General features: G+C 45.3%; 1 protein-coding gene across 1 annotated transcript in view; it reads right to left on the reverse strand.

The window, feature by feature from the left end:
* The window catches only part of Stab2 (stabilin 2), a 154639-nt gene that overhangs the window by 52466 nt on the left and 84455 nt on the right, over positions 1-17718 (reverse strand). Inside the window, exons 32-41 of the mRNA XM_026398214.2 lie at positions 17099-17197; positions 16902-17009; positions 13236-13367; positions 10132-10260; positions 8815-8871; positions 7499-7594; positions 6551-6746; positions 5150-5245; positions 1454-1499; positions 520-596 (exon numbers count right to left, since the gene is read on the reverse strand). Coding sequence (XP_026253999.2) covers positions 520-596; positions 1454-1499; positions 5150-5245; positions 6551-6746; positions 7499-7594; positions 8815-8871; positions 10132-10260; positions 13236-13367; positions 16902-17009; positions 17099-17197 — 1036 coding nt within the window. The remainder of the gene's footprint in view (positions 1-519; positions 597-1453; positions 1500-5149; positions 5246-6550; positions 6747-7498; positions 7595-8814; positions 8872-10131; positions 10261-13235; positions 13368-16901; positions 17010-17098; positions 17198-17718) is intronic.

Consider the following 17718-nt stretch of genomic DNA (forward strand, 5'->3'; position numbering starts at 1 on the left):
CCAAGGTAACTTAGATTCAAACCCAGGGAGTCTAAGGAGAGACTGGGGTGTCAACAGCTGCATTGACAGAGAGGCCACTTAGCCTCAACAGCACTCTGCACGGAAGGTAGTTTGAAGGTGAATTTATGAACGTGTTAATAGGGCTCACAGCAGTTAAAGGACCCATCCAAGGCCACAGGGCTCACAGGAAGGGGAATCAGGGCCTAGTGCCCATTCTGGCCCATTTTAGGGTCCTGATGACCCAACCATGCACTTGGCCAATTAAAGCCATGGTTTCCAAAGCTGCGCTTGCCCTCAAGGCAATGCACCTCTGCTCTGAGCGTGGAACAACTGCTGCCCATTCCTGCAAGCCCATCCAAGAACAGAGGGTTTCCCATCGCTGGTACAACCAGCTGCCAGTGACATGTAATTCACCACCATGGCTGGCACCAGCTGCTGGGGCCCATTAATGCTCAGCAATGCAGACTCTCAAGAGGTCAGAGGAGCCTATCTGATCCCCAGCAACCCCTCTTCACTCACCCGTGCAGACCGTCCCGTTGCCTTGGAATCCTGCTGCGCATTTGCATGAGGCTGTACCATCCGGGTTGAGAAGGCAGCTGTGGCGAGGAACAGTAGATGGTAGGAAGATACTCAACCTCTTCCACATGACTCCCAATACCCTGTTGTCCCCACATCCCAGCCCCTGCCTGCAGGAGGCCCTTGGAGGTCAGTCTAGGGGTGGGAGGAGTCTCCATTGCTGGTGTGTCTCCATCACAAACAGCTAAGACTGCAGCCATGTATCAGGCAGACTGTCCAATACCTACATAGATGTCAGCCCAGGAATAAAGAGGGTGGCTACTGATCTTCAGAGAGTGACCGACATGCAAGCAGCTGAGCTTCAAGCCTTACCTTGTATCATCTACGCATTATCCCATAACCCCAACAAGTGGGAATTACTGTTACTTCCATTTTCAGATAAAGAAACTGAAATTTAGAATAAGCAATTGACGGGAGGTCATGCAACAGTGACAGTGACAGAGGCTGACTATGAGATCAGGTCTAACTCCAGCTGCTGGGTTCTTAATGTCCTCACTAAACTCTCTGCAAGTGGGAAGTGTATGCCCCATTGGAGTGAGGAGGCCAGCAGGCTTGGCTGTAAATCAGGAGGCAGGCCTACTGAGGCAGCCTCGCTCTGCCTTGCATCTGTGGAAGAGTCCTGGTGGCTTGACCGGGGCCAACAACTGGCATTGGTGTCAAAGTACCGAGTGAGTCAGAGGACAGCTTGTTGAAAGGGCTGGATCTGGCAGGTTGATGGTGGCCTCATTAAAGACCTTTTAAGTTTCATACTTAAATTTATCCTAAGTCCTCAGAAATGCTGTCAGGAAATAATTCCTTGGGGACTGAGCCTGGGGTGCAAGCTACTGGGAAAGAATCCCCTTTGCATTGTCCCCAAAGAAGGCCAGAGGGTACCTACTTGGCACTGGTGTGGCACATCCGATTGCAGTTGTCTACTGTGATCGCTGAAAAAGAAAGCCCAGTTGCTTGGTTAGCCTTCACATGAGAATTTTCTTTTAGTAGCTGGTGCTAGGAAAAGAGGCAGTTCCTCAGAAGTAGCTGGTATGCATTGTGTTAACTATGGGAATCCACATGGAGCTCAGAGCCATATATGAAGGTCAGATACACTCATGGAGTGTCTCCTGGTTGCTGGCCTCTGTGCTAGGCAGGGAGGTTACAGGGATGAGTCAAACGCAGGATCCTCCCTTGAGTGTAACTACAGACTCATGGAGCATCAACCTAGGTGTTGATGTGCATCCCCCTCCCCACCCTGGGTTTGATTTTCTACTTGTATATCTACTTCTCTTGCTATTCTTTCTAGTTTTTCATCATTTTGTGATGCACTGATACAAACAAGCAAACTCGACAAACAACTGATTTGATATTTGCATGTGTAGAAATAGCCCAGGGCCTGAGACACAGCAGGCACTCAATCATCACTTGCATTAATTGCTAAATTTCATGGACACAGCGAGGGTTATTGCCCTTGGATGTCCAGATAGTCCAGCTATTAGAATAATTGATATTCCCTGGCAGGGAAGAATCCTGAAAGAAATCATTAGAGGGGAGAAAAGAGTACCCCTCTTGCAGGATGCTCATGCTGAGAGCTTTTGGAGTAAAAATCTCATTAGCCTTGGCCTTATCATGCAGGTCCTGAAACACGGACCTGGCTCTAAAGGTGATCTGCTTTATGTTAGAGGGAATATTTATACACTCAAATGGGTGCAATGGAAGTGTGTGCTTTTGGGTGTTTTCTTTTTCTTTTTTTGGGGGGGTTGGGTACCACTGAGCCACACCCCCAGCCCTATTTTGTATTTTATTTAGAGACAGGGTCTCACTGAGTTGCTTAGCACCTCACTGTTGCTGAGGCTGGCTTTGAACTCATGATCCTCCTGTCTCAGCCTCCTGAGCTGCTGGGATTATAGATGTGAGCAACCACGCCCAGTTTGTGTGTTTCCTTAAACTTAAAAAACTCCTTTCTTTTCCTTCTCTACCTACTGAAATCCCAATCATCTTTTAGTTCTCTCTGGAACGGGCTCTAAATCTTTGATTAATTGGCAGTGACTCCATGGTGGGCCCTTTGGAGAAGGATTTGGATTTTCTATCTTTGGTCTTTGATGATCTAGCTTTGCCCGCCTCAGTAGCTTCTCCACCCAGCAATCCTCTGCCCCCATGTGCTCCCCCTCCCACTGTCTTGACAAGCTCACAGTGAGGATGAGTGATGGCAAAGCCGTGCTGGTTGCTGGGAAACCGAAACCATGAGACCCTTTTTAATGTAATTGGGACTTTTCATTATCATGCTCATGTTCCTGACAGGAGGCATGAGTATGTTAAATGCCAAACCAAATTAAATTTCAGGTGGCCAGAACTTAACAGGTAGTTCATGCCTTGGAGGCTGTTCTACCACCCCTCAGCATATCGAGGACAAATAGAAGGCTGCTCCTCTATCTCAGTACATTGAGGAGAAAACTGATAATGGACAGCAATCATTCTCCAAAAGGTCACGAGAATTTTAGGCACCACATTGAGTATATCAACTAAGAACCCAAGCCCATATTTCCGGCCTCTTAGAAAGCCTAATCATTATGCTATTGTACAAAGCCCACCATACGTAGTTTTATTTTTGATTAAGGAAAGTTATGTTATACACTTAGGAAAGTTAGGACATATAAAGATATATTCTCCTCTTTTCTATAAACCTTCTTTTACTTCACATAGGGACTTATGATGAGCATAGTTAATGTTGGCGGTAAGTGGACTGATATTTAGAACTTGCTTTTTACTGAGAGAGATCACAAAGTTATAACAACTCATGCACCTTGACTAAGAAACCAAGAAACTCTTTGAGAAAGCAGCTTAGCCAGTTTTATGAGAATAAATGTAGGAATTAATTAAAGTAGCTTTATAAGACATTTTTAGAATAATTTTAGAAACATATTTTATTTAGATTCTTGGGTCTAGAATTCTTAAGTTTTTAGTTGTATGGGTTTCTGATATGCTTTAAGAAGTATGGTTTATAAACTTTAGGGTATTTTAAGTATAAGATTTAAGGGGACTTCTTTAGATGGGAATTTTAGATTAGAAATAAGGTGCAGGTGTACTTTAAACTTGAAGGTTAATGATAGGTTAGGAGACTTAGTGTCTGGTTACGTAGTTTGGCATTAGTCAATAAGAAAATAGCATATCTTGGGAAAAATAGTACATCTTGGGAAAGTCTGAAAAATGTAAATTAGTGACGCATTTTATTAATGATTCTATGCCCTTCATAACTGATAACTAAAGGTCACATCCTGGAAAAATGTAAATTGATGTTACATTTTTCTATACCCCTAATGATGGTTAAGGAAATTTCACGTCTTGGCAAAGTTTTGAAATTGTTAAATCAATGACGTATTATGAATCCATATGATGAGAAAAATCGCAGTAAAAGACGACCCAGAGAAAGCTGCGTCGGAGCGCTCTCTCTGGAGATTGCTCCAACGGATCGACTCCTTTCTCATCCTTTTTGCCAATGCCACTCATCCTTCAGGACCCCTTGGACCCCACCAGGTCAGGACCCCGGCACCATGCACCCCTCATTCTGCAATCCTTTGATCCCTAAATGTGCACAACTTGCCCACACCTTTGTGCTCTCCCGAGCGATTTCTTCTGGCCTTCTCTTCCCTCTCACCGCTCACCTGGAGCACAGAAAGAACCAGTGCAAAGTGGAGAGGCCAGAGAGAAGGCCCTTCTCAGACCCTGGTGGGACAATAAGCTGACACCATCCCTGGAGGACAGATGGCTAGACCTTCCCGCAGAGTGTACTCCTGATTCAGAGGCCCTCATCTCTTGGAATTTAACCAAATAGATTAATCAGACAAATGCAGAAAGATGTGCACAGGATGGGCTCATGTGGCCTTGTTTTGTAGTTGGGCTGGGGCTGGGGGGCTCAGTGGTACAGCGCTTGCTCAGCATGTCTGAGGCCCTGGGTTGATCCCCAGCACTGCAGCACAGAACAGAACAAAACAAAATGACAAAACAAAGCAAAAAACCCAGTGTAGTAAGATTTCCTGATCCCAACCAATCTTGCTGGGACTCATCTACATGACTGTTTTTTTTCTTTTTGTGGCGCTGGGGATTGAACCCAGGGCCTTGTGCACGTGGGGCAAGCACTCTACCAACTGAGCTATCTCCTAGCCCTATGCGACTGATTTTTGGTTTGTTTGTTTGTTTTCCCCACTGTCTTCTCCTTTCCTTTTGCCCTGGGACAGTTGAAATTAAAATTTAATGACATTTATCTACATTTATTCACATGGAAAAATGTCTATTCTCTATTGCAAAGTGAAAACGGGAGATTGTAGAACAGCCTGAAGCCTCCGGTCCCCTGCACACTCTACATTCCTGGACACGGCTGGGAGGCTGGTACAGAATGTCAGTGACAGTGTTTTCCTGCCCTGGGAGGGTGAGTAATGTTTCTTTTCTTTTCTTTATTTTACAAACTTTGTGCCACAAGAAGGCAATATGATTATTGCCGAAAGAAGCAATAAAGGTGTCATTTCTAATTTCAAAGAACAATATGTAGCAGCCAAGAAGTGGAGCTAGGAATAGAAGATAAACATGAAGGGCTCGCTCTTACCGCTGTCGCATCTCACGCCTCGCCAGCCAACGTCACATTCACAGGAGCCGTCACCTGAGGGTCCTTGGTTGCATCTCCCGTGGACACAAGGACATGCTAAGTGGAAAGATGCCTGAAAACAGTCAGTCTCCGACCCACGTCCAACACCTTGCTTATCATTTACTGCAGCCTATTCTAGGATACCATTGTCTTTTATGGAGGGGGCTACAGTCACAGTGAGGGAGGAGTGCAGGGGGCAGGGACATGGGTTCAAGGTGAGCCAGGTCATGCTCCAACACAGCAGCTCACACCCCAGCTTGGGGCCCTGTAGCATCATAGGTGACCCAACTAGCGTGAATGCCTCGGCCAAGGTTATCTGAGGATGGGTTATGTGGGGTCCCTTGGCACAGAATCATGTTTATTTCCAAAGATTGGACTCTAAAGAAGCCCATTCATCTGATTCTGGGTTCAAAAGAATCTGTGTGCACCGCCATGTTTTTCAGGAACATGGGATGTTGGTTCCATGAGCCTCTTTGAGAACTGGATGACAGCTAGGGGTTCCTTCCCCCCAAAAAGGGTTTGTTGGACCCCATGACTGTCCCTGTGGCTTTATGTTTGGAACTCCTGCACAAGTGCAAACACACAGTTCTTCCAAACAATCCAGAAAAAAATGCAAGTACTCTAATTTCAATGGCCTATTATATGGCCATATTGTAGTGATTCAATTATATATTTATTTTGCCCGCCTTAGAGCAGCTAATGAGAAGACAGTGATAGCTCAGTTCCTGGTTTTTAGTACCAGGTAAAACAAGGATTTGTTTTATAATCATGGAGTAGGAACTTTCTTCTTCCCTCTCACAGGTGTGTTTCCCTGGGCACAAGGAAGCTAGGGTGCGAACATGCAGATGACTTAGCTCAAACTCAGCACCATTTTTGCAAAAACAAAGCACAGAGCTTGCTGATGGCAAATCAGTAGAGTGATCTTTTCAAAAAGGATGTGCTTGATTTAAGAGCCAGACTTTGGAGTCAAGCAAAATGTGCCTTTCTATCTCAGTCCTGTTTCTCATCAGCTATGTCCTTGGGGGAAGTCAACATCCTCATCTGCAAAATGGACACAGCAATCCCCAAGTAGGTAAGGTTGCTTCTGTATGGATTAAATGAGATAATGTGCACAAGTCTGCCTTTAAAACTGTTGAGCAATGTCCATCATGAAACATTAACCATGATAACTAGTGTATACAGGTAGGCCTGGGAATATCAGCGTAGGTTGGTAGGTCCAGGTCAATGTTTAGAAATGCTGCCCTGTGCACATGACACAACACAGTCTTACAATCCATGATAGCAACACAGGTGGGCCCAAGCCTGCCTGTAAAGAGGGCTAAGGGAGTAGGGGAGGGCTGGCCAGCAGAGGTGGGTGCACACCTTGGTCACAGTGGATGCCATACTTGCCCTCGGTGCAGGTCTCACAGGCTGTCCCGCTGAAGCCCTGGTCACACTCACACACGCCCGTGCCGTTCACACCATCCAAACAGATGCCGTTCCCAAAGCAGACGTTCTGGGGTCTCCCAGGGCAGGCCTGGCACTGGGGACCGAAGAAGCCAGCGCAGCACGCTCTGGTCTGAAACACAAGGACAGGCTGAGTGCGCACGTCCCTCGGTGGCACTCCAGGCTCATGGGGGACGGAGGTGGAGCACCGGAGGACGGGGTGAAGCTGAGCAACTTCCCTGGTATGAGGCAGAGGATTGAGACCTGCAGGCCGTCTCCATCTCCAAACGAGGGCCCCTCACATCAAATGCTACTTCATGTCCTCCTGAAGGAGGGGAGGCCTCTGTGGAGGCGGCCTCTGGCCTTCTATGAGAGGATGTCCTACAGTTCAGGGGAGCCCTGGAGGGTGTCCATTTGGGTTTGGCCTGTCTTTTTGCTGAGTGCATTAAAACATAAAAATTTTTCCAGCCCCGAGCTCTGCAGCTTAAGGACCAAACCATCTGGTCTTTGCTAAAACAGAAGAGGGCATGTCTAGTGTTCTGGGAGAGAAGCAGGTTGGATGTTATAAATGACCCCCAGGAACCCTTAGCTTTGGGGTCCCATTTTCTAAGTGACCAGGGGCACCTTGTCTTGCCTTGGTGGCAGCCACTTCTTCTGTCTCTTTTTGCTCTTACCTCTCAGAATATCGATTTCTTCACCGTACAATCGAATGTGGTGGCTTTGGCCCATTTTTTGATTGGCAGGGCTGCTGTGTCATTGCTCCCACTATCATTTGACAAGGATGAAGATGGGCAGGGTGAAGAGGAGATGGGCAGAGTACGCGCATTTTGGAAGTCTGACCTGAGATTGAGTTTCCCAGAAGGACAACTACAGCATTATACTCACGATGGTCGTCTTCACACACTTGGGCTGGCACCCGATGAACACGGACCGCTTTCCCATGAAATAAATGGTATAGATGCATTTCTTTGTCTCATCGCCCTACAAAATAGGAAAGATTCTATTGACTTTTTAGTTAAGAAAAGAAGTTTTCCATCCTCTAAAGGCCTGGAGGTGGGTGAGATGTTGCTGTCTTTCTGACCAGGGCGTTCTGGACAGGGAGGGCGTGGCTTCTCATATGGGTTCAGAGCAAAGAAACATAAAGACACTATGCTGCTACAGAAGGCCAGGTGGAAAAATCCAAATAATACACTGGCCGTAATACCCCACAAAAAGAACGTTCCTCTAGAAACCAACTCAAGTTCAGAAGAATTGTAGAACACTTCAGATAGTGTCTTTGTATATTCATTGTATAATGTCCTGTATATTCATTGATCTAAACCTGAGTTTCTATTTTTATTGATTTCTATTTTCCCTTGGCTCAAGAAAAAAAATTTTTTTTTGCTTATAAACATTTAAAAATATACAAAACAAAATTAAAACTCAAGTGAGAAAACTCAGCATTCATTATTGTTCCTATAAATTATTATCATCATGCTGTGGAAGATGCACAGGTGTTCATACTTCATAACTGTCTTATCAGAAATAGCTATTATCACCAAGTATGTAATCCCAGTAGCTCCAGAGGCCAAAGCAAGAGGAGCCTCATCAAAAGTGAGGCACTAAGCAACTCAGTGAGACCCTGTCTCTAAATAAAATACAAAAAAAAAAAAAGGCTGGGGATGTGGCTTAGTGGGTAAGTGTCCCTGGATTCACTCTCCAGTACAAAACAAACAAACAAACAAACAAACAAACAAAGTAGCTATTATCAAAAAGAGCTATGAGAACACAGGCTGGGAATTAATCCCCAAACGTTTCTAACTCTCCTGGGTCTGACTCTGCTTCTTTGAGGAAGTTAGCTATAACTACAAGTATCAAAGGAAACACAGGGGGAACACAGCAGGCTGGATCTGGTTTTGGATATGGAGTCTGTCCTCTCTGATAAGATTTCTTGCTGTGATCCTCCACTGGCTGCTATGAAAGATGCAGAAAGTGAACAATCCCATCCTGCAATTGTGTTGATGTATGAACCCACTTCTATTTAGTTATTAATGAAATCTTGCCTTGGTTCCTTTAAAAATGTACTTAAGACTTGATGAAGATGTATATATACAGGATAACAAAGAATGCATTTACAACCAAGGACAGGAATGAAGGAAGGAAAAAGAGGTCTGATTTTTCAATTTGGACGCCTACAGATCTGGAGCAGACAAAATACTTACTAGTGGTTTGGTTCCTAATGGGCAGATTGGTGTCTGGGGACACTTTCCACACTTTCCCTTGGTAAAACAGAAACAAAGGAGAAATTTCAAGGTTATTAATTTTAGTGCAAAATGAGGCTGCAAATATTTTCTAGAGCTTGGAGCTGAGGAATTGAAAATGAGGGAAGATAAAAATCAAATATATAGTTGAAAATCGGGGAAGATCATCTGGTCAACCTCTTTAATGTTCTTTGAGACAAACTTGTGAACTGCTTGCTCTATGGCTTGCATGTTTGAGGATCACTTTTCCCCCATAATGTTCTTCTGACTCTAATAACTTTTTAAGGTGTGGAGGTCTCAACTCATTTAAATCCAAATTCCTTTAACAATAACCCCGATTTACTGAAAAACCATGGTTAGTGAGATTGGGCTAGATTCAGGGACTATCAATGTGTTACACATGTGTCCATCCTCAGGAGCTAGACCTGGTCTAGCTGAGGGGCACAGAGTCAGGATACTCCAAAGAAATAACACCTATGAAGAGCAGATGTTAAAATGCAGATGTTAAATTACTCAAGTGCAACCTACTCCTAAAATAGAAAGAGGCCTGCCTGTGTATCCGGTTCTTAACTTGGTACCTACTGGTAGTACTTGGTAGTATAGTACTACTTGGTAATATAATGTGGCTATTCAGAATTCTGGCTCTGGGGCTGCTGTTTGCTAATGTGTGAGCCTGGGTGCATTATTAATCTTGCTCTGGCTCATTTTCCCATCTGTGAAATGGGTACAGTGAAAGTACCTACTTTGTAGGTATTGTGGGGAAGTTTAGAGCAGCCCCTGATGCACAGTGAGTACTTAATCAACACCATCAGTTATTACTGTTAGTAAAGGATCCTCTGCTGTCCCATGGACGGAGGTGGAAAGCCTCCATTTGAGCATCCCATAATACACTGAAATCATCCATTCCTAATTTCTCATCTAGTAGACCAGGCTTAGCCAATACCCAACACAGGTGCATCCCAGAGCCCTCCCTGCACATTTTCCCTTGGAGGAGAGCTGTGGCTTCAGGCTCCTGCTTAACACAGCCTCCAGGTGGCCTTTCCCAGGCACCCAAGGAGCACCCTGTTGCACTAGATCAAGAGCCCGTCAGGGACAAAGCTCACATCTTATTATCTCTGCAGAACCACAGCCCATGTGTTCCTAGGAACATCAGAGATGCTCACTGAGTTGTTTTTGGACTGAGATATCTTAAAAGAAAATTCTTAAGCTTAAAAAATTAAAATTATAAAAAATAAATCATCCCTTATTCCTTGTATCTTGGTTCTGGATATAACTTACCTGTATAATAATGGTGTCATTAATATCACATCGATTCCTCTGAATTTCCAGAACTTTCCCCAGGCCGTGGATCACTCCCTTGTCAGTGGCAACATTGGTGTAGTTTACTGGAGCCTCGTTTACATAGAGCTGTGAGCGAGAGGACTAAATATTATATTATAGTAAATTGAAGAGAGATAGGGAAGATGGGAATGGGGGCTGTCAACAGGACAGCAGTCCAGAGGCTATTTCACTATGCACGTGGAAGGTGGCACACCACGGTGGACAGGACAGAGCTCTGGCTAGGAGAGGGGAGTCTGACTATGGTCCTATATCCGGCACCATCTAGTTGAGTGATTTGGGCCTGTTGTTTTCCCTTCCTGAACTTCAATGTTCTCTTTTGTAGAGGGACGAGGTTGTTCTAGGTGAGCTCTGGGATACTCTCCATCACTCAAAACAATTGTTTTACATTCTTGGGAAATATACTGCCTTGTGATCCTTATGTCAGGTTTGCTGGCAAGATGGCTGTGTGGATGTGCTCAGCTGGGCTGTGGCCTGGAGGTTCTGGGAGTGTGAATGTCTTCTACCACCAAGACGTGAGGGCTAGGACTGTCCTTTCAGCACGTTTCTGCTCTGTGGTTAACTTGCAGACGACTCTTGGAAAGGTTAAATGGCATTTATGAAAGAATTAAGACAACTAGGAAAGAGTTTTAAGAATGATGTATTTGGAATGGTGTGTGTGTGTAGGGACAGCTGGGCTAAGGTTGAGAGAAAAAGAAGACTTCATTACAATAACCCCAAATCCCATTATCTCATAAGGGTTTTAAATTCACCAAGTAATACATAAAATAACATCCTTAGCACTCCCCTTGGCAATATTAAGATGACCCAACTAGGTGCCTAGATTTGCATTTCCACTGAATAGTAACATCCTTTAAGATTTACTTGTAGCCCAAATAAATTTCTATTTGAATGTTGAGATAAATCATAGCTGAGTTCCATAGACATGTTCCAGGTCTGTATACACTGGGAAAACCACCAGGAAACCTTATTTAGTCTCAAATAGTGATTACAGCACAAATTTCCAGAATTCCAAGATGCTGAGCTGTTTTTAGGTACCCAAAATAGCAGAGCATTTGAAGTTGCAATGTTGCTTAATTTGGCATGAAGAAAATAAGTCTGAATCACTTCTATCATGAGATATATTCAGAGAAGTTAAGGTTTTGATCTAAACGTTGCCTCCTCATTTGAAAACATTGTCATGCATGTCCATTGTCATAAGAGAAAGTCAATGACCACCAGTAAGAGCGAAACCTCTACTGTATGAACAGCTCTTGCTCCATTTCTAGACAAATGGAAAATGAACACAAAAACACTATAACTGAGTCAACTAAGTGCTCGGGAATGTTCATTTCTACACAAGGAAATGAAAGATGACGGATGGAAAAGAGACCAGAAAAGAGAGCTCTCTATCCACAACAATATTTAGTTGACAATATTGGAAAGATAAGGCTATATATTTAAAAGTTTTCCTCAAAGTTATCACTATTGAACTATGTGTGGGAGTCAGAGAAAAATATTTGGAATTAGATTAGTCTCCAAATAATAAAGAGTACAAAGGATCTTATTTATCTCCAGATAAAAAGATTTTACATAAAAAGTTACTTGTGATTCAATGATGACACCACTGAAAAAATTGTTTTTAAGATTACACTTTTTAAAGAGAATCAAATTATTATTACTTAAAATCTTCTGAAATTAAACTTTAATTTTAATACAGTCTGTTGTTGTGTTTCTCTTTTTTTTTTCTTGGTACTGGGGACTGAACCCGGGGCTTTACCACTGAGCCACGTCCCTGACACTTCTTATTTTTTTATTTTGAGACAAGGTCTTACTAAGTGGCTTAGGGCCTCAAGAAGTTGCTGAAGCTGGCCTCGAATTTGTGATCCTTCTGCTTCAGCTTCCCAAATTGCCGGGATTGCAGGTGTGTGCCACCACACCTGTAGTGTCTCTTTAACAATTTGTTTTTATTAACCTTTCTTGTGAGAATTTTAGAATACTATTGTGAGGTTCTTGTTATGTTTTCATAGATTCAACTTTCTAATATATATATTTTTTTATTAGAGCATTTTAATTATACATAGTATTTGGGTTCCTTTTTGCAAAATTTCACACACAGGAATTTGACTTCGATCCTTATTCCCCCTCTTTTTTCTTCCCCTTTTCTCCCTTTCTACTCTACTGATCTTCCTTTCACTCCTTTATTTATTTGTTTATTTTTAATATATATTATTTAGTTGTAGGTGGACACAATACTTTTTTTTTTTTTAATTTTATATGGTGCTGAGTTTTGAACCCAGTGCCTCACGGGTGCTAGGCGAGCGCTCTACCACTGAGCCCCAGCCCCAGCCCTCTTTATTTTTGGCTGGTACTCTCTATGTATACGAAAGGAAGAAATTCCCTTTCATTCATTTATATATGTATATGCCATGATTCTGTTAGATTCATTCCATATTTCTTTCCCTTAATTTTTTTTAACTTGGTATTTGAAATACATGAATAGAATTTTATATTTGAAATATATTAAATATCAGTCTCACTAGTTCTTTTTTAAAATGAGTTCTAATCATTTAAATATTTCAGGAGAGTGTGAGATAAATGCTGGAATCTCAGGGTGGTGCTCAGCCTTGAGACTGAGCTGCATCAGCATGGAGTGATGATGACATGATTCATTTGGCTGCTGTGTCCTGCGTAGGTCTCTGGGCTCCTGATGTCCTGGAGCTTCTGCCACATCCTGGGACTCGTGCTGAGCTCCCAGGTGCCATTCCACCTTGGAGACCCCCTGAGGCACTCAATGTCAGGTTTGCTGTACTGGTGCTGAGGGTCACCTGTGACTCCTGGGGACTCGAATATCACAATTCATAAGGCCTAACTGCAGGCTGACCACGGGGCAGGTGACTGGGAGTTCCACGATCTAGCTTAGCTGTCATTCTTTCTGGTCAAACCAAAGACTGTTTTGGGCTGCTAAGGCTTAGGAAGCAGCTGTGAGATTATTCCAATATGGAAGAGATAGGGGTCATAGGAGCTAAGCCCTCTGTCTCTGGGCTTACACAACAGCATCATACCTGGCCATTGTGGAGAAAGAAGCCGAGGAGGTAGGAGAAGCCCAGCATGGTCTCCCGGTGCATGCCCTGGTGCAGTTCATTCTTCAGGAGCTTCTCCTCGGGGACCACGTGGTACCGCAGGACGTCCTCCTCCTGCACGGCACAGAAGAGAGAGTCAGTCAACAATTGGGCTGTCAGTTACAGGTGGTGCCAGCACCGGGGCCGGGGTGACAAACAGGCGCAACAGCTTGTTGGAGTTTTGACTAAGACATCAAAACACAAAGGCACCCCATAATAAGTGGGTTGTGAATGAGAGCACCCGAGAGACCTGGGGGCGTCCCCGGTGGGATGTTTGGGAACTTCCAGTGACTAAAACCCCGAGGGAGGGTTGATGGCTGGGGGTGGGTTTTAAAGATGATTCCTTTGGGCAGAGCTGGGAGAACAGAGCCCCCACAACCAGCTTCCTTTCACCCCAGGGATCACGCGAGGAGGTCCACGGGGCATTTGGTCTGGGTGCCCTGAAGATAGGATGGCCTGTGGCACTGGGGTCCGACTCAGTCCTGGGCAATCTCCTAAGCCAGGGACTGCAGGTGAGCTGCACTGGGATAGACCCACACATGCAGAGCTGGCTTGGGACAAGAGAGTGGGGGTCTCTGGTGCAGATGTGGGGCCGTGACTGTGAGCTGGTGCTTCTGGAATTGTCCAAGGTGGCCACAGGGGGTGGGGGGTGGGGTGGACAGACAGGCTTCCCCCACCCTGTCTCCAGGGAAAGCTGGAGGTAGGCTCTGGATTCTTAGGGTCTTTCTCCCCGCTCCCTCCCTCCTAACCACTGTCCTGTCCTCTTTATGTCTCTTCCTAGCCACCAACACTTCCTGCCCCTCGACAAAACCTGGTGGAACCCAAACTGAATTTATTGGGGAAGGAGAGAAGAGGGTTGCTAAGTTACTGACTCTGCTCCAAACCCACTGTCCTGTGTGCTGACTGGGGGGCTGGGCTGTGACCTCCATTTCTCCTTGGCTAGTGGCCCCTGTGCGGCTCTGGCATTGGGAAAGGCTGGAGGGGGCAGGGGGACCTGCTCCCTGCTCCTCTCACTACTGTTCTCCTGCAGTGGAAGCTGAGTCTGGATGGCCATTTCTACCACTTGAAGAACCAATTTTATCACAGCTTTCCCACCTCTGAGAACCCAGAGGGGTGACACCCCTTCCTGCAGATCTGAGACTTGGGCCCAGGAAGCCCTTCTCCAAGCTCAGAGACACCAGCTCCTACTCAGAGGTCTGAGTGTCAGCTCCAGCCGGTTCCTCTTCTAAGTGTCTAAGCTTTAATAATTTTAATCTCTTCCTTTGGTTCCCTCAGCCTTAGGGGTCTTTCATGCTTCCTGTAGTTGCTATCTGTGTGATCTCTCCCTCTCTCTTTTCCACCTTGGAATTATATTCATCTGATTTTATACTCAATAAACAATTCATGTTATTAAATTATCTCTTTTCAACTGAGTGGTATGATTTGTGTCTCCCAAAGGCCCTGATTGATTCAAGGACCACGCCTTCTTCTCTACCTTCCTGCCTGCACTTAGCTGCACTGTGTATTAGTCCGTTTTCTGTTGCTATAACAAAATATTTGAGGTTGGGTACTTCATAAAGAAAAGAAGTTTATTTAGCCACAAGATTGAGTGGCCCCATTTATTTGGTGAGGGCCTCATTGCTGATGGCATCACAATGGTGGGAGCTTGTGTCAGAGTGATCACAGGGAGAGACAGAAAGCCAGGGAGCGGGGTGCATCTGATGAGAACAATTCACAACTTACTCCATGAAACCAAAGTGAATCCTTTCTGAGGATAGTAACCCCAGTGACCTGGTAACCATGCACCAAACCCCAGCTGTTAAAAGTTTACCTCTTCCCAATATCGCCAGACCCAGACTAAGGCTCCAACACATGAAAGGGTGGGGGACACACTCGAACCATATCCAAATAATGGTAGGCTGAATTTTTATCATTATTATTTTACTTAATTGATGTTATGGTTTAGATAAGAGCTGTCCTCCAAAACCTCACATGTGAGGCAATGCAAGAAGGTTCAGGGGTGAAATGATTCCATGATGAGTGTTGCAACCCAATTAGTGGATTAATCCACTGATATGGATTAACTGGGTGGTAACTGAAGGTAGGTGGGTCACGAGGAGATAGGTCACTGGGGGCATGGCTTTGGGGTTGATATTTCCCTCTGGTCAGTGGAGCTCTCCCTGTTCCTGCTGGCCATGTCCCGAGCTGCTGGCTTCTGCCCTACTCTCCTGTCAAGGTGTTCTGTCTCACCTCGGCCCCAGAGCTAGGGAGTCAGCCATGTAGGGACTCAGCCCTCTGAACTGTGAGCTCCAAATAGACTTCCTCTCCTCTGTTTTTCTTGTCAGGTCTTTTGGTCACAGCCATGAAAAAAGTTGACTAAAACAACTGAGATGGTGTTTATGGCTTAAAGTGACAAGGGGACTACTGGGGGAGGTAGATAGGCACTGAGATGGCCTGATGCCTCATCCCAAGGCAGGAAAAGAATATTCCACTGAACCCGTTTCAAGGGACGGGATTGGACGGGCTCAGGATGGTGTCTGATTCCATCCAAGAGTCCTGCGTTTCCATCATGGCCGCTATAGGAGTTGGCAGAGGTTGTAACCTAGCTGGAGAGCTCAGGACGCTGCTTGGAAAGGCCATTCATTAATCTGGGGTTTGTGCTAGGTGTTAAGGGGGAGCCATGGCAGGAGGGAGCGTGTGCGGCTGTGGCCAGAGTCAGTGTCCCTGAGGACGTGGGCCTGGACAGGAAGACCAGGCAGGGTGGACTCTGCATGTGTGTGTGTGTGTGTGTGTGTGTGTGTGTGTACAGGAACAACGGCACCAGGTGTGTCTCTGACATGTTGAGGCTCTATGAGGTCATCACTCGGGTTAGACCATATGGTTTTCCCAAAGCACAGGCTGTTCGCAGCAGTGGTCCCGTGGTAGCTTAGTGGGACTTTGAGATTTTTAGCATCTTCATCTCAGCCACGCTGCCTACAGATATGAGTGAAAACGGCAGGCTTGTATGTGCAAATCCAGCTTCAAACACATTCTCCCATGTGCAGCTGGGATTGGAGCAGCCCGGGGCTCCTCCAGAATGAGAATCCTGGGACCACCATGGAACCCGAGAGAAACTGTGGCCCGTGAAAGGAGGGCTTAGTAGCTGAGGAGGTAGTTTGGATAGAGTCCCACAAGAAATGGGATCCACCCAGGGGTTTTAACCAGAGAGCACCAGGATTGAGTCTTTTTAATTAATTCACTAAATCCTTTGATAAAGCGGGACTGTTCAACCCCAGATGTTCCCCAGATGTTAGGAGTCAGGGAACATGGGGTGGAGGGAAGAAAGAAAAAAAAATAAGATCCACCCTTGCTGGTCACTGCTGCTGGCATCTCAGCTGCTTAGGCCTAGGACGGGCCAGGGAAGGGGTCAACAGATGACCATAAGGATCCTGCCAGGCTCCAGGTGCCTGGAGCATGTGATTCCAGAGACATGGCCTAGGTATACGGCAGCTCTGGCCTAGGGGGGATTGTGCACGGGGGAATCTCTGCGTGAATCTATTCTAAGCACGGCATGGGCAGGCAGGCCTTGAGGAAGGTGAGAAACCGCACGTGACTGAGGCTTTGAATTTCCTCTTTGTTCCCGATACCTACCAGAGTTGTGACCTTCTTCTCCCTGATGTAATTCACGATGGCATCATTGTTTGGAGCAAACACTGTGTAAGCATCAGCAGCCTCAATTGCGCTTGCCAGATTGTATTGCTGTGAAGGAAGGAAACAAGAGCCCATGAGGGATTCCTTGTTCCCAGGTGACCTGAGCAAGGCGGTCACGCAGAGAACATGGTACTTGCAATGATGTAGCCCCGGAAGATGGAGTAGTCAGGCATCTGGTCCAGCCGGGTGAGCAGGTTTGGTAAGGAGCCAGTTAGTCCTCTTTGGGGGACCAGCACCTGGGAAAGAAAACCCCAGAATTCTGTTTAGCACAAGTTGGTAGCATTTGCTGCTTCACTGATACATAAGGACGTCCTGTTAACTTCTCTAGACAAAGGAAGTGACATTGAAAATGTTTTGATTTCTCCCAGAATAAAATTATTTTAAGGATGCAGAGCAACGAGGCTGAGAGAATTTGGAGCTGTTATTAGTTCAGTTTTATGTCTTGCCTGTAGGCAGGTCCCCCTAATTAGAGAAAATTTCATCTCACATAGAAGAGTTCCTGGCTTCCCCTGAGGAATCCATTCTAACTTTCTTTAATCTACTCCGTCTGGGGAAACCCAGCAAATCTAACTGACCTACAACAGGCTGCACCCCAAATCCTTTATTTCTTGTCCTTTTGCTTATTCTTCAGCCCTTTCATTTCTTTCCAGAAGTTTGAAGTCTACTGTAACCCAGGAGCCTGAATCTGCATTGGCTCAGGCAGTGTGATAAACAAAGGGAATTTTTACGTAAAAATGTAGATGCCTGACTTTCTAAA

The sequence above is a fragment of the Urocitellus parryii genome, chromosome 5, assembly GCF_045843805.1.
Source record: "Urocitellus parryii isolate mUroPar1 chromosome 5, mUroPar1.hap1, whole genome shotgun sequence".
Taxonomy (NCBI): domain Eukaryota; kingdom Metazoa; phylum Chordata; class Mammalia; order Rodentia; family Sciuridae; genus Urocitellus; species Urocitellus parryii.